Source organism: Salvia splendens, chromosome 16 (genome assembly GCF_004379255.2).
Source record: "Salvia splendens isolate huo1 chromosome 16, SspV2, whole genome shotgun sequence".
NCBI lineage: Eukaryota > Viridiplantae > Streptophyta > Magnoliopsida > Lamiales > Lamiaceae > Salvia > Salvia splendens.
The window spans coordinates 23,253,141-23,270,106 of NC_056047.1; the positions used below are offsets into that span (position 1 = coordinate 23,253,141).

The following is a 16,966-nucleotide window of genomic DNA, read 5'->3' on the forward strand; positions in this document are numbered from 1 at the left end:
CCCCCTGTTCACTACTCACACACTCGACACACCAACTTCTCTGTGGGATCGACCCCGAACTTGCCGCTTTACTGTTAAAGTAGTGCGAAATCGGGAGTTATAAATATTATCTTTGGCGCGTTTCGGTTCTAGGATTGATTCGATTAAGTGGCAACGACAATTTGCTAACTGGTCCAACTGATTCAGTTATCCTCCATATAACTTGTTCCAATCTTAATCCGCGCGTTTCCGAGCCCGCCAATATACTATTTGTCAAGTTATACAACACCAGAAAGCATTACCTAACACTATTGGGACATAAACGAACAAACTGATAAGAAGTACGTTCGACGCAAAATCTTTAGTTGTATAACCAATTCAAAAAACAAAAACCGCATTTTTACTCATGGCATAACCATACTAAAAACGCCTTTACAATTCAAGCACGACAAAAAAATTTATTAAAAAATATAGACATATCTTTGGGTCATACTAATTAATGTTATGTGTTATAATAAAAAATATGGTAAAATAGGGTCATATAATTACATTCAAGTCATAACACAGGGATTATGTTTTATACCACAAAAATTTAATTTATTCTAATATGTCATAATAGATGAAAATATAGGTCATGATCATATAGCAGTAACATTAGACAGAATAATCCAAAATTTCATCCATAACATATACCTATTGCCAAAGAGAAAGCCACACAAATTGAAGACTGAACTTCATTAATTTCTACATACGTAACTTTGCAAACGAAGTGTTCACCATAAATGAATTAAACGAACATTACTTTAAAAATCTAAAAAAATTGTATCAAACATCAGAATTTCTTCTGGACCGCATCTTTTCTTTCTCTTTAAATTTGTCGCAATTCCTTGAATCGTGGTGACCCCACTCCTGACATTTCTTGCATTGACGCATAGGTTTGTTCTTAAGCTTCAAAGCCTTCTCAACTCTTGAAGGGAGTCTACTACCACATCCCTTGGTGCTGACGACTTCAGGTGGTTGTACATCCACTTCCTGGGGTGCCTCAGCCCCATAAAATTCCTTCATTATTTTCTTCTTCTGTGCTGTAGACGTTACAACCCCGTTGGCAAAAATTTGTTGTCGAGCTTCACGCACTATGGATTTGTTGTCGAGACCCAACATCTCTCCCAACAAAATTGCTTGAGCCTTCTTCTTCTCATCAACATAACCATGCGTTGCTACATCTGAGTTTTGGACGCCATGAACAGCCTTAAGCAGAGAAGATTTCAAGCATCGACCTCCAATCAGATACTCATGAATCAATCGAAATTTTTGTTCTTCAACACAAGGAAGATGTGGCAGCATACAAGAGCAGTCCTCGAAAACATCTTACAACCACATACACAAACAGAATCCTCCACAGATAATGTGACCGACCATGTGCTTGAAAAATGATCTAAAACCTTGTAAACCTCTGGACTTGAATCATTAGATATCGATACCAGACTGCAGTGGTTATAAGCCTCCATAATCTGTTCTTGAATTTCCTTGAACGCACCATCAGTAAATATTGTGGATGCATGCTTCTCAATAGACCATTCTGTCTTCATCTTTGCAGTTGTATTATAATCCATATAATCCAGCTTTGCAGAGTAGTTTCTTTGGGCATCAACTGCATTATTGAAATTCATTAAAAAAACAACAAGGTTTGCCCTGGACCGAGTGTACATCTTGAAAAAACTATTCTGCGACTCCGAAACAGATGTCGTCTTTATCAACGAACTATTAGGAAAGTCCCTAAAGTAGGCTGGAACCATTCAAAGCCAACAAGATCATAAGTCTCCATCACATTCATCCACTTGTCTTCAAACTCAGTGGGTTCAATCAACTCAGACCAAACGCATAAATTCAAATCCTTTTTAAAATCAGTATTTCCAATAAGTGACTTAGGAACCTTTTCAGCTACCTTTGCCATGATGTGCCACATACACCATCTGTGACGTGTATTCACAAGAACTTTTTCAACAGCTACTTTCATGCCCAAGTCTTGATCAGTAATTATCAACTTGGGATGTATGCCCATGCATTTCACAAACTGCTTAAAAAGCCAAGAGAACGAATCCGCGCTCTCACCACAAAGCAAACCAGCTCCAAAGGACACTGCACGGCCATGGTTGTCCTTACCAGTAAACGGAGCGAAAATCATTGAGTACCTTCGAGGAAAAAAAATATAGTATTAAAAGATTTACACGTGCATACTGATATATCAAATAATATGTCATAATAAACCAAAGTAGTAGCATAACAGATACATGCATCAATTTTAATAAAAAAAACTTTTACCTGTTAGTTGAGTACGTAGTATCAAACGAAACGATGTCACCAAATTGCAAGAAATTCATCTTGGCAATAGGATCACACCAAAACAAATGAATCAAACGACTCAGGGAATCAACTTCATACTCGTACGTGAAGGCATCACAATTTTCCTTCTTCTTCTTCAACTCATCTATTATCATTTGGGCGTCACATCCTTCAGCGTATCTTTTGATATCCCGTGTATAGTTGCGAATGTCCAACACAGTACACCCAACAGACTCATAATCGCCCATCAATTCAGTCAGCAACTTGAAAGTTAGAGATGGCCCGATATTAGCACCAGCACAATCTGAAATAAATTTTTGATGAACTGGTTCAAGTTGACGATTTAGCCTCATGAACTTGTGGTGTTATACCGCAACCATGGGATGGTTGTGTTCTTCGTTAAAGTGTTGAATTACGTAACCACGATCTGAATCAAATTTGAAAGCAACAGAAGCATTACATCCACATATTTTGGATTTGCGTCGTCGTTTGGGTTGTTGATCGTTAATCTTCTATTCACCCTCTCTGTTACACACCATGTAAAACCATATGGTGATATCATCAACCTTCTTTGACCCGTTCTTCTATGTATCAAATCCGACACGTCGCCCATAGTTCTCGTAAAACTCAATTGCGTTGTCCAATGTAGGGAAGCTACGACCAACAAATGGTTTAAGTTCTATTGGGCATTCTGGTATATTTAAATCTGAAATAATTCAAAATCAGAAAAGACCCAAAAAAATAAATAAATTAAATACAATATTCCATCTACTAGAAGAAGTATGCTTATAGGTCATAATAGGATGAAATCGCTTCATAAAAGTTATACTACTATCATACACAAATATGGGTCATACTAAACACAAATATAAGCATATCATAAAAACGTTGATACTAATTGTATACAAACAGCCTCCACTAAAATGTCATAGCCACACGCCAACTAAGTAAAACTTACATCGTTACTAATATTGATACATAAGCAAGAGTAAAAAAAAGATTATAAGTATAAGTCATCGAAGGATGTTTTAAATGAAAACCTGTATTCTCAACAATGTCATCTACGGGTGACTGATTATCTACATTCGAAGTAGATGGCGTTTCAGAATCCATTCCCGGATGTTTATATCATAACATAAACCATCAAATCTTATTATCAAAACATTAAACAATATCAATGAAATTTCAGATACTTAAATTCATACGCCTAAATAAAAAATGCCCACATACAATAAAAATGAGATGAATAACTGAAGTATATTGTAATAACTCACCGTATATATTCGACCGAGAAACAAGAACCACAAATTCAAATAATGGATGGAAGACAGAAATTTAAACTGAAATACGTAGTATCGAGATTTTGGAATGGAAACTCAAATGTTGATAGGGAATAAGACTACACCACAATAACTAAATCGATAGAGAATTTTAGCATATCTTAAAATGTTAACACTTAGCAGAACGACATTAAATGGAACAGCGTATCAAAATTCAACGAATAATTGACGGAGATGAAATTATGGGCTGATAACCTACGCTGAAGAACGGTTAGTGGAGAGATGAAGGAGCAAAATTATAGGAAATACTATAACTAACGACATAATGCAATTTACATAATTAACCTTTTAAGATTATAAGTAATTAAAATATTAATATCTACCCCATAAATATAGTCGTTAATTAATGTAATCTTAAGATTAGATTGGCTAATTCAATGGACAGAAAACCATCTCCATTTCTTGGTTTAAGCCAATACTTGTTTTGATCAAATACCTATATATATATATATATATATATATATATATAGGGAGATGATCAAAATAAGTATGTGTTTAAATCCAGAAATGCAGACCAAATCTCAGCCCTAGGATTAGATGATCTAATGGTCAATAATTAACTAAAAACACGGAAGGTCATAATTAAGCAATTTTAGGTCATATTATAATATTTGGATTTAATGTCATACTAAGATCGTTTTAGGTCATGCTTTGTTAGCATGACCTACAAATTACCTAATTATGACCTAAAAGTGCCCTAATTATGATATTGTTCTGCGTTTCTGTATTTAAATCCAGTTTTGCATAGATCAAAACCCTATATATATATATATATATATATATATATATAGGGTAGTGTTAAACTCCTTTTCTCCCCTTAGATTTAAGTTTCTTCGCAATCTCGGTCGTTGGATCTGGAGGATGGACGTTCTAGATTAATAGCATATTTATCATTCCGCGCTTCATTATTTGACCAATTTGGTGCATCATGGGGGTGATTTAGTCATTTTGTGTAATCAAAACCGCTGACAACGTATTTGCCGAAAATTAAGCGGGATCTTCCACTACTTTCCATCATCACATGCATTTACTCACAATCTCACTCCCGATTCTCTCTCAATAAGCGTCTTCTCATTTTCCAAATTTAGCAAAAACCCTAGCCGCCGCCCAGTCAAAATCGCGACGATTTCTCGGAGATTCACCGCTGGTTCCCTTGCTTTCCAATATCCCTTCCCGGTTTGAACAAGATTTCACTGCACTACAACAGCAGGTAGGGTTTGGTCGTTTATTTTACGTTTTTTAACAAGCGTTCACGATTCAAACGATTTCAATTAAACCGCGAGTATTTGTTGCCAAAATTTTGTAGGTTTTTCATTGTTTGATGTTAAGCGCAGATTATGTAATGACTAAAAGAGGAAGACCTTCAAATCCCCAACAATCCTAGAAAGAGGGTGAGATTCTGTTCGGCCGTTGCTCTGTTTCTGTGCTTGACATATTTTAAATTTAATTCTTTAAAGATGTAGTCGAGTTTGTAGATTATTTGTTCATAGCGCAGAATGCATTATGTTTACTACTGTTTGTTCATTACCTGATATAATCTATGCATTATTTTCCTATATGATTGCATTATTTGCCTATATGCATGCATTATGTTTACTGCTGTTTTATAGTGTCAAAGAGTAAATGGAATATGTGTATGTGAATTACTTGTTATAATTTCTGCATTATGTACCTATATGAATGCCATTATATTCAGTGCTACAACCTTCAATCAACTGCCGTTGGTCATTGGTGAAATAGTGAATGCAATAGTTTTATGCTCATTAATTGAATGAGTCTGTGCATTATGTGCATTTTTTTATTCATTATATATCATGTATCTTGCATCATGTCAATGCTGTGTTATATTAGTCAAAGAGTATATGGAATATTTGTTTGTTCATTACCTGATATAATCTTTGCATTATTTGCCTATTTGATTGCATTATTTGTCTATATGCATGCATTATGTTTGCTGTTGTTTTATATTGTCAAAGAGTAAATGAAATATGTGTATGTGCATTACTTGTTATAATCTCTGCATTATATGCATATACGACTGCATTACGTAACTATATGAATGCAGTACGACTGCTGTTGGACATTGGTAAAGTAGTGAATGCAAGTTTGATGTTCATTACTTTGAAGTATCTGTACAGTATATATCTATTTTCTATGCATTATATTGCATGTTTCATGCTGCATTTTACTGTTGTTGGACAGGGACGAAGCAGTTAAGGATTGACATCGGAGACGCAGTCGATGATATCCTGCCTGTGGGAATCGCCCAGAAATTCCACAAACGACTGTCAGAAGCAATAACTAGTTCAGCTCAAATTAGTTAACTACCACTTTGAGCATCAGTCAAACAAACTTGTACATTATCTATGTTCAGGGATGCATGGTATATTAAAAGTGGATATAAATTCATCGGTAGACAGATATATGCATTATTTGAGTAAAACGTTGCATTATGTAGCGAGAACTTGTCATTATTTTGAATGTTGTAGGGAATACGAACTATCAATGGGCTAATGGGTACTTCACCGAGTTAATTATGCACCTAAGAATTACTTTACTATTTATAATATGTACATTTCATAATACGTTAATTATGTATAACTTCAACACGCGCTATTTTTAAATGTTGGTATTAATGAGTACGTACTATACCCTAGCCCCTATGCTTATTAAACCCTTAGGGGAAACAAGAAACGTGTGCCAAACATCGAAACATGACACATCTTATTCGTATACATTGCAGTTCACATATGGTGCATTATATAGTAAATAATATCCATTATTCGTCACCATTCGGTGCATTATTCGTATCGGTTTGAACATTGTTATTAATGAGTACGAACTATACCCTAGCCCCCAGGCTTATTAAACCCTTAGGGGAAACAAGAAACGTGTATCAATCATCGAAACACGACACATGTTACTCGTATACATTGTAGTTCACATATGGTGCATTATATAGTCAATACTATCCATTATTCGTTACCATTCGGTGCATTATTCGTATCAGTTTAAACGTTGTTATTAATGTGTACGTACTATACCCTAACCCCTAGACTTATTAAACCCTTAGGGGAAACAAGAAACGTGAGCCAAACATCGTAACACGGTACATCTTGTTCGTATGTATTGCATTTCACATATTGTGCATTATATGGTAAATTATACCCATTACTCGTATGCAATGAGAAGTAATTAAGGAAAGAGAATAACTGGCGTGCAAACAAATTCGGGAACCAAACATAGACAGCATCCATATGCTCCAATACACCAAATCTGAATCATAAACAACCACATAATGCACAGACAATCCAACAATGCAACAATCAGAGGTAAATTACTCCAGCAATGCAACAATGAAACTTCGTCCACCTTCCTCACACCTTGTTTGCGCGTGTCAAACCCAACGACCCTAGCATACACATCATAAAACGCGTGAGCAAACTCTAATGATTCGAACCTCTGACCAACTACAGGCTTTATCTGCTCAGAACATGCAGGCACAACGCGTCCTGTTTACAAACACGAAACAGTATACATGTTAAGCTATAGATGCATTATATGAAATATACTATACATTATATAACATAAAACAGTGCATTACATAAGCATAATTATACATTACATGTATGATTTTTCATAACTAATCATTCGATGTTAAACCAACGTATATGTTTTGAATCGCATATTATACCACAACCTGGGCCAAGAAATCGGCAACCCTACGGGGAAGATTGAAAGCCAATGTCACGTGAAATAACAAAAACTATAAACTTGAATAAACCGTAGCAACAACAAAACCGTTAAACGTCTAAATTTATTCAATAAACCAACACCCAAGCACACAAACATGAAACAATAATTTGCTGAGTTAAACATATTGGGTCGTGCGGCTGAATTACACATAACAGTTGTTAGAAACTGCAATATTAAACAACAAATCAGCAACCAAATCATGGTCCAACAATTTTTTCCCAGATTATAACAATTGACAGCAACCAATTCAGTTCACATGGGCGAAAATTGCAATATTACCTTCTTCCATTGATACTTGAAATACCGGGGATGAACCGTATTCGTAAGATTTGGATTCAAAAAATCGATTCAACAAAGATTGATCGTCGATTAGCAGTAAGCACTCGGCTAAACGCTGGAATATGGAGCACGCAGTGGACTAAATCTGGAAAAGATTTGCTGCAAAACTGCAATAAGCATTGAGGGAGGTATTCACGCCACTTTCCATAACTAACTACAACACAGAATTTCAATTATACCCTTCTCACGTAAATAATGCATGCAATCTGATAATTAGAATCAATTATTTAGTCCATTAGATCGGCTCAAATAAAGGGTGGAGATTAAGAAGGAGATTGGATTTAATAGGTGAAAAGGATTTGAACACAATCCTATATATATATATATAAACTCTTATATGAAAGAGGAAATTACAAATAAACTCCTATAAAAAGGAAAATTATAACTGATATACAAAATACATTTTACCTATTAAAATAGATCTTTGAGATAAATTATCTACCATTACAAATTTGCATACTTGCTATGTGTTTCGTTTAAAAGAAGAATGTTTTGTTTCATTTTTTTTGCAATTTTTATGGAACACGTCAACTTGGAGATATAAATATTTTAATTATTTAAATTTAAAATATATTTCATTTAACCAAAAATCCATTTAAAATGAAATTTTTCATGCCACATGGTGAATATTTAGCACTTGTCACTAAAATAAATGATTTTAAATAAAGATTATTTTATACAAATATTTAATTAAAAATATTTCAGTTATAAGAATATATATTAATGTTAATATGTACACTATTACGTTCCAAACCTAATAAATTGAAACCTATATAATAATAATTATAGTTGCTAATATTGTGATACAGCCCAGCCCAACACACTCTAAGCCCAAAAACTATAACCCTACATACTAACCTTAAAATACAACACAACCATTTGAGTTATAACTATAATATATACAGTTGGTCAACTTGGCCAGCAATCTAGATTAAAGATTTTACAACTTGGAGCTGCTGAGTTTGATTCTCCCCAATGCCATTTATTTTTGAATATTTACCCAATGATAGTAATTTACTAAGTTAAATAATTTTTCAGTGATGTGCTATTACTACAAAAAAACTTATCTAAGTATGACACAAAAAGCGAGATGTAATTACTTGTTTATAAAATTTTGAAAAATAATCACAATTTAGATAGCAAAATGAAGTATTCCTAAATTTAGCACAAATTATGTTAATCTTTATTTTTGGAAATGCTTTTATTGGTGTCACCTAATTTTAGTAGGGACACCAACATTGATGATATTTTTTGAAGCGTTTTTAGTTCAGTTAGAAACTCAAATTAATGTCCATAATTGCATTATGAATATTTTTAACCCATTTTAGTGTATTTTTACCTAGTTAATTTTAAAATATAATGGCATACACTAGTAATAAAACAATCTACCATATTAATTTTAGATAGGCTATATTTACACCATAACTTAAATAGTATCATATACATAAAATAAGTACTCTCCGTCCTAATAAATATGAAATATTTAGTTCCCGGTACGAAATGCAATATTGTTTTGTGAGTTAATAGAGAGAGAGTAAAGTAAGAGAGATGAAAAGGTAGTTGTTTTGGTGTTTCCATTTAATAAGACAATCCAAAAAAGAAAAACGTTTTATTTTTAATGGGACAGATGAAATATTTTTTATTTTGTAATTCTAATATTTGAAAAAATTATTTATTCAATGAGAGTGATAGCAAAAAGATTTTTTTTATCATCCAATATGAAAATTCTTGCTCTGTCACTGTCACCATAAATATCTAGTTAAAGTGTTTATCACATTTAAATATTTTTCAAAAAACAATTTTTCCTTCATTTTGCCAATTTATTTGCATCTTCTTATTTCATTTTATAATTTGTTTCTCTCCTGCGGCATTGTTTTGTTAAAGTTCGAACCGAGTGATGATAGATCAAAGTGTTGAGAATATTGAATAATAACGAGAAGATGAGTATTTGGAGGAATGAACTTGAATCTTATTGAGAGAATGTAAAACTTGTTGTGCACGAGTGTTGTAAACTACAATTATGATTTACACACTATTTATACTAGATAAGAGTGAGTATGACTTCACTCAAGAATCGGTTACAATAAGAAACAACAATTAAAGAAAGCCAACGGCTAGTAGCCGTTGCCAACCGCTTTTTGAATCTGATGCATCTTGATCAGATGTGATGAAGTCCATAGCTCCTTCTCGTGTACTTGCATGCTTTATTGTCTACCATCTTCAACAATCTCCACCTTAGACAATTAAGCAATACATCAAAAATCTGGTGCAACCACATTCACTAGTCTGCAAAAATATTGAAACTTTTCTTTGCTTAGAGGCTTTGTGAGCATATCAGCCGGATTGTGTGTTGTGTTTATCTTCAACACCTTTACTCTCCCACTCTCCACCTCTTCTCTGATAAAGTGCAGCCTCACATCTATATGTTTGTTGCATTCATGAAATGTTTGGTGTTTATCAAGGCATAGCGCTCCATTATTATCACAATACACAGAAACTGTTTCTTGCTTCACACCAAATTCACCCACAAGTCCAAGCAACCATTTTGCTTCTTTTACTGCTGAAGTCAATGTCATGTACTCAGCTTCTGTCGTCGATAGAGCAACCACACTTTGCAGAGACGACTTCCAACAAATTGCTGAACCGATCAAAGTGAAAATATATCCACTTTGCGACCTCCTTGTATCAACATTGGCCGCATAGTCTGAATCGCAGTAGCCTACTAGAGGCTCCCTTTCAACTCCACCTACTCCATCAAACACTATCCCCAGCTTGTCTGCTCCTACCAGATATCTTAGTGTCTATTTAAGTGCACTCCAATGTTGTCTACCGAAGTCAGCCATATATCGGGTAGTTGTGCTTATGGCTTGAGCTATATCCGGCCTAGTACATATCATAAGATACATCAAGCTGCCCACAACGTTAGAGTATGAAACTAGCTTCATTTCAGCCCTTTCTCCATCTGTGCTAGCCTTCTGATTTTTTGTTAACTTGAAGTGCATTGCCATTGGCGTTGCTGTGCTCCTCATATTCTGTAACCTGAACTTTTTCAGCACCTTACGGATGTAGTCCGTCTGAAATAACCACAATTTCTTTTCCCTTTTATTTCTCACTATATCCATGCCCAAAATTCTGCTTGCACAACCAAGGTCTTACATTTCGAAGCTAGCCTTGAGTTGTTGTTTCAACTTCCTTATTTCTTCCATATCAGGGCCTGAGATGAGCATATCATCAACATACAATAGAAGATAGATAGGGGACTTGGTCTTATGCCTTTTAACAAACACACAACTATCATATAAAGATCTTTCAAACCCCAGATTCATCAAGCTTCCTCCAAACTTCAGATACCACTGTCTACTTGATTTTTTCAAGCCGTAGATGCTCTTTTTGAGCATACACACCTTATCTTCAGAACCAGGCACCTCAAATCCCTGTGGCTGTGACATATATATGGTTTCATCAAGGTCTCCATTCAGAAAGGTCGTTTTGACATCAAGTTGCTCAACTTCCCAGCCTATCTCAGCTGCAACAGCAAGTAATATTCTGATGGAATGGTGCTTCACCACAGGGGAATAAACTTCATTAAAATCCACTCCCTCCACCTGGTTGAAGCCCTTTGCAACTAACCTTACCTTAAACCTGACTCTCTGTGTATTTATAGCCTCCAATTTCTTCTTGAAAACCCACTTACACCCTACAACCTTTCTGTCCTCAGCCTTTTCCACCAAGATCCAGGTCTTGTTGTTGATGAGAGATTCTATGTCCTCTCTCATTGCTTCAAGCCATTGCTCCTTCTCTGGCCCATTCACTGCCTCTGAGTAAGTAGAAGGCTCTGAAGCTTCCAACTCCTCTGCAACATGCAGGGCATAATAGAGCATTTCATAATCATCAAATCTTGTTGGTGGCCTGACATTTCTCCTTGGTCTATCTCTTGCTATCTGATGTTGATGAGGACTTTCTTGCTGATCCATCAAGATTTCATTCTCATCATCTTGATTCCCCTGCACTTCATCTGTATTTTCAGCTTCAACATTGAACCTTGAACTCTGCACATTTTCTGACTGAGATTCATTTTTGACAGCATTACTCTTACCAGCCTTGTTATCCAATAAAGGCATTGAGTCTTCAACAAAGACAACGTCCCTGCTGACTATCACCTTCTTATTTCCAGGTTCTATGCACCACAATCGATATCCCTTAACACCTTTTTGATAGCCAAGCATAATACATTGCAGTGCTCTAGCTTGAAGTTTTCCTTGCCTTAGGTGTGCAAAGGCCTTGCAACCGAATGGTTTGAGCCTTGAATAATCTGGGGTTGATCCATACCATTTCTCATCTGGTATACCACCCTTTAATGCAGAAGATGGACTCTTATTCAAACAATAAGCCACTGTGCTCACTGCTTCGGCCCAAAATTCCTTTCCAGCTCCTGATGAGGATAAAAGACATCTGACTCTTTCCAACAAAGTTCGGTTCATTCTCTCAGCAACCCCATTTTGTTGGGGGTTGCTTGGAACAGTCTTGTGCCTCTTTATCCCCTTGGCTTTACAGGAATCATCAAAGTCTCTAGATAGGTATTCAAGACCATTGTCTGTCCTCAAGACCTTAGGTGTCCTTCCCTTCTGATTCTCGAATTTCAACAAACCAATTCTTGAAGGTTAGGAAAGCCTCAGACTTCTCTTTGAGTATATAGACCCATACCTTTCTAGAAAAATCATCTATAATACTCATATAGTATCTTCCCCTACCTAGGCTTCTGACTTGGGATGGCCCCCACAGATCCGAATGAATGTAGTCTAAAGGTGAAGTTGAGGAATGAATACATGTAGGAAAGGATTGTTTCTTAGCCTTCCCTAATAAGCAGTCTTCACATCTGCTCATTTTCTGCACATTCTCAGCTGCGATGAGTTCTTTCTGGACCAAGGCCTTCAAAGTGCCTTCAGCTGGATGAGCTAACCTGAGATGCCAAAGATTTATATCAGGATTTGTAGATAGGTTTGCATCACCAATAATAGCAGTAGCCTTCAAATAATACAGGCTTCCACCCCTCTGAGCCACCATTTTCACATCCAGCCCTTTGCAGATCTTCATAACCCCATTCTCATATATAAAGGAGTAGCCCTTCCTCTCAAGGGTCCCCAATGAGATGAGATTTCTCTATACCTCTGGTATATATCTTACCCCAGAAAGAATTCTGATCACTCCATCAGCCAACTTCAATTTTACATTGCCAATCCCCTTTATGCTGCAAGAGTTATTGTTGCCCAGCAAAACTGATCCCCCACTTTGAAGAAGATCATGGAACCATTCAAGATGCGGGCAGATGTGAAAAGAACACCCTGAGTCCATGATCCAAGACCCTTTCTGAATTCTATCCACAACATTCATCACCTCTGCAGTTTCTTCTCCATCACTGCTAACAAGGTTCGAGTGAGGTTTATTTTCAGATGCAAGCTTCTTCTTCCACCCAAAGCAATCCTTTTTTAGATGCCCAGGCTTCTTGCACCAGTGGCAGGTTCTGGTTTCTCTCACACCCGGAACTATAGGCTTGAACTCCTCAGCCTTTTTCTTGCCTTTGTTTTTGTTCCATTTCTTGATATTGAGGACTCAGGTTGTTGATCTTGAACCTTGAGACTCACTTTCTGCAGCTCCTTTGCCATCAGAGCCGAATACACCTCAATGTATGTGATAGACTTATCCCTTCCATAGAGAATAGCATCCCTCAACTGATCATACGAGTTTAGGAGTGCATTCAAGACCAAGATCGCCTTGTCTTCGTCTGAGATTTTGACATCCACAGCCTCAAGATCGTCCACACTCTTGCAAAAATCCTCAAGTTGCTCCATGATGGATTTATCCTCAGAAAAGGCATATGAATAAAGCCTTCTCTTCGTATAAAGACGGTTGGCTAGGCTCTTGGCCATGTAAACTTCATCCAACCGCTTCAAAATACCAGACACAGTAGTCTCACCCTGAACCTCGCGTAAGACCTTATCTCCAAGGCACAAAATCACTGCACTGTGAGCCTTCATCTGCATCTCCTCCATCTTTGCGCGAGCCTTATCATCTAGCACCGGAGCCTTCCCCTTCTCATCAGATTCATCCGGCGTAAGGACCGCAGCCAAACCCTGCTGCACTAACACTGCCTTCATTTTCATCTTCCAAAGGCCGTAGTCATTTCTGCCAGAAAATTTCTCCACGTCCAGCCTAGCCGCCATCTCAAAAAACTTGATCGATAAGAACGCGTAGCTTCCCACAGACGGTGCCAATTTGTTAAAGTTCGAACCGAGTGATGATCGATCAAAGTTGAGAATATTGAATACTAACGAGAAGATGAGTATTTGGAGGAATGAAGTTGAATCTTTTTGAGAGAATGTAAAACTTGTTGTGCACGAGTGTTGTAAACTACAATTATGATTTACACACTATTTATACTAGCTAAGAGTGAGTACGACTTCACTCAAGAATCGGTTACAACAAGAAACAACAATTAAAGAAAGCCAACGGCTAGTAGCCGTTGCCAACCGCTTTTTGAATCTGATGCATCTTGATCAGATGTGATGAAGTCCATAGCTCCTTCTCGTGTACTTGCATGCTTTATTGTGTACCATCTTCAACATGTTTCAAACACTATGGACATTTATCCCTGTCCGTCAATGGCACGATAGATGTGGAAGGAATGTTGCTGGGTAGAAATATTAGACTGATAAACAACGCCATAATTTCACATTTTCACACTGATTTGAAATTCCTCCCCAACTCAAAGGCAGATCATGCATCTAGAATCGCATGTCCCAATTTGTTGCTTTTAATTTTAATTTTAATTTTAACTTATTGCCAATAATATTCACAACAATTATTATGAACTACTAATTTTATCAAATTGATTAGCATGACAGTTGATAAAATAATAAGGGAAAAAATTACTTCTTTTAATGAAGGGCAAACGAAAAAGAAAAAAAAATCATCATACTATGTTTCTGAATTTATCAACGTAACGTAAACATATGTAAAAGATAAAGACATAATTGACTAAATATATTAAATGACGCCGTTTAAACTGCTGAATATTTTGTTCGCGTGATATTTTTTGTTTGCCAAAAGCATACATAACTTTTCTCAAATCATAGATCATGAGACAATTGAGAAAAATGTTAAAGTTATATAATTGGTCATTTTTTAATGTTGGGATAGACGATAATTTGATTAAATTTTCAAGATTTTTTTGACCATCTGCCATTTAATGAAACGACATCATTTTAAGAGTCATTGAAAGATGTGTCTTATATATAATCAGGAACAACTAAAATCTTTAAATTTAATATTTTATTTTCAAATAATTTGATATTGACTAAACTTCAACTGAATTTCAGGATTTTAATGACTATTATCCATTATATGCAACTCACTGAAGCTTGTTAATTTTAATATAGAATAGCAATGATTTAAGGGTGTTTCCCTTAACGATTGCCGGCGGTGATGAAACTCCGCGACGATAGACGATCTGCGGCCTGAATTAAGCTCGACAATCACGAATTAAACGGCAGCACGCGGGAGCATTTTCCCGTGGGCAGATGATAATCTACGGTGGAATCTTGAAGAAATGATAATTTTGCTAGCATGTCAATAAATAAAATCATTGGCAACTACCTCAATCCTGTTTAATTTTTATAATGTATAAGTAAGATTTTTAATTAATTTGGTAATACTGTATAACATTTTAGATATATTTAGTATGAGCGGTGATCAAATACAAAACTCTAAATATTTTACAAACTTCAAACTATGTTCAGGATCGTTAGAAAATGTCAATAGATGACAAAATAATAACAATAAAAAAGTCAACACAGTGTCAACGGACGATGCTATGTTGACATTGTATTGAAACTGTGTTTATACTTTTTGTTGTTGTTATTTTGTCATGTGTTGATATTTTCTAACGGTTCTGATTGTAGTTTGGAGCTTGTACAATATTTAGAGCTTGTATTTTATCACTACCCTATTTAGTATTCCCTCAATTCTATAGTAGCTGACTTACTTTTCATTTTGGGATGTTTGATGATAGTTAGGCCATTTTCCCTTTTAGTAAAAAATAACACATTTACTCACTCTTTTTTTATTTTCACTTTTGCTTTATTCTATCTACTTTTCACTCTTACTTTATTCTATCTACTTTTTAATTTCTCCTACTTTGTTATCTACTATTATCTACTATACAACTTTTTTCTAATCTCCATGTCAAAAAGAAATGACTATGTTATCTCATAATGGAGGAGTATATAGAAATTGAAATTAGAATATTGATAAACCTCAATAAATTAATGGATATTAGCTTCTAATATCATGTAACTTTAAAAAAGTTGGATTTTTCCCACGAACTTTCAATTTTGCAAATAAGGTCAAGAACTTTATTCGAGTTTGCTATTTCGCACCAGCAAAAGACTATATTAATGGATTGACGAACAATTTTGGAGGATATGCTTCACGAAAAACTATCCTCAAAGACTGAAGATCTTGAAGCTCTCGAAATTGTTATCGAGAAATTACGGAAAAAAAAACCTGTATTGTATTTGCCGGAATTTTTTCCGAAAAAAATTACTAACTCAAGTAAAGTTTGTGATATTCTTTGTTAAGTTGAAAGTTCGTGGGAAAAAATCCAACTACTATTACAAGCATTTACTTTCTGAATTTATTGGCACTTTCTCCATTATAACATTAGATGTATTTAAAGTACTTTCCATAATTAAAAAGTGAATACTATTAATATTAGCTGGCATTTGGATTTATAGCTATTAGTATATTATAATCCACACTTTATTCATTATTACTGCACTGAGTATACTCAGCATTCATAAATTATAGTATCGCTTTGGAAGAAGATAAATTAAATCATTTCATTAAACTCTTAGGCTGCCCTTCCAAACATTTAATTACTTAATTAGTTGTTTCGATTAATAAAATTGTAATTGTAAACCTGTATCTATACTCCCTCCGTCTCAGAAGAATATATACTCGTTCATTTTTAGTCCTTCCCACAAGAATATGTAATTTGTAAAGTTAAAATCTCTTTCATCTCTAATGAGGTAAACTCATTCTCCACTAACCATATTTTAATTATTTTTTTTTCATCTCTCTTACTTTATAAATTATGCATTAAAACATGTATCCAACTAAACGTGCGTACTTTTATGGGACGGAGGGAGTAT

The 16,966-nt window shown here is 35.3% G+C and overlaps 1 protein-coding gene across 1 annotated transcript; it reads right to left on the reverse strand.

The window, feature by feature from the left end:
• Positions 1 to 804: 804 nt before the first annotated feature.
• On the reverse strand, positions 805 to 7,707 carry LOC121770382 (protein FAR1-RELATED SEQUENCE 5-like). The gene is made up of 6 exons (XM_042167119.1): positions 7,698 to 7,707; positions 7,046 to 7,174; positions 2,302 to 2,626; positions 1,738 to 2,171; positions 1,326 to 1,630; positions 805 to 1,227 (listed from the first exon to the last, which is right to left on the reverse strand). Exons 1-6 carry the CDS (start codon positions 7,705 to 7,707, stop codon positions 805 to 807), a joined length of 1,626 nt encoding a protein of 541 aa, XP_042023053.1.
• Positions 7,708 to 16,966: the final 9,259 nt, after the last annotated feature.

What these genes read in the sequence shown, in the direction of transcription:
- LOC121770382 (XM_042167119.1), bottom strand. An exon ending in ACTACGTACTCAACTAACAG is followed by an intron (nt 2,172 to 2,301) that starts GTAAAAGTTTTT and finishes TTTTCCTCGAAG; the next exon opens with GTACTCAATGATTTTCGCTC. An exon ending in TGTTTTCGAGGACTGCTCTT is followed by an intron (nt 1,228 to 1,325) that starts GTATGCTGCCAC and finishes TCTCTGCTTAAG; the next exon opens with GCTGTTCATGGCGTCCAAAA.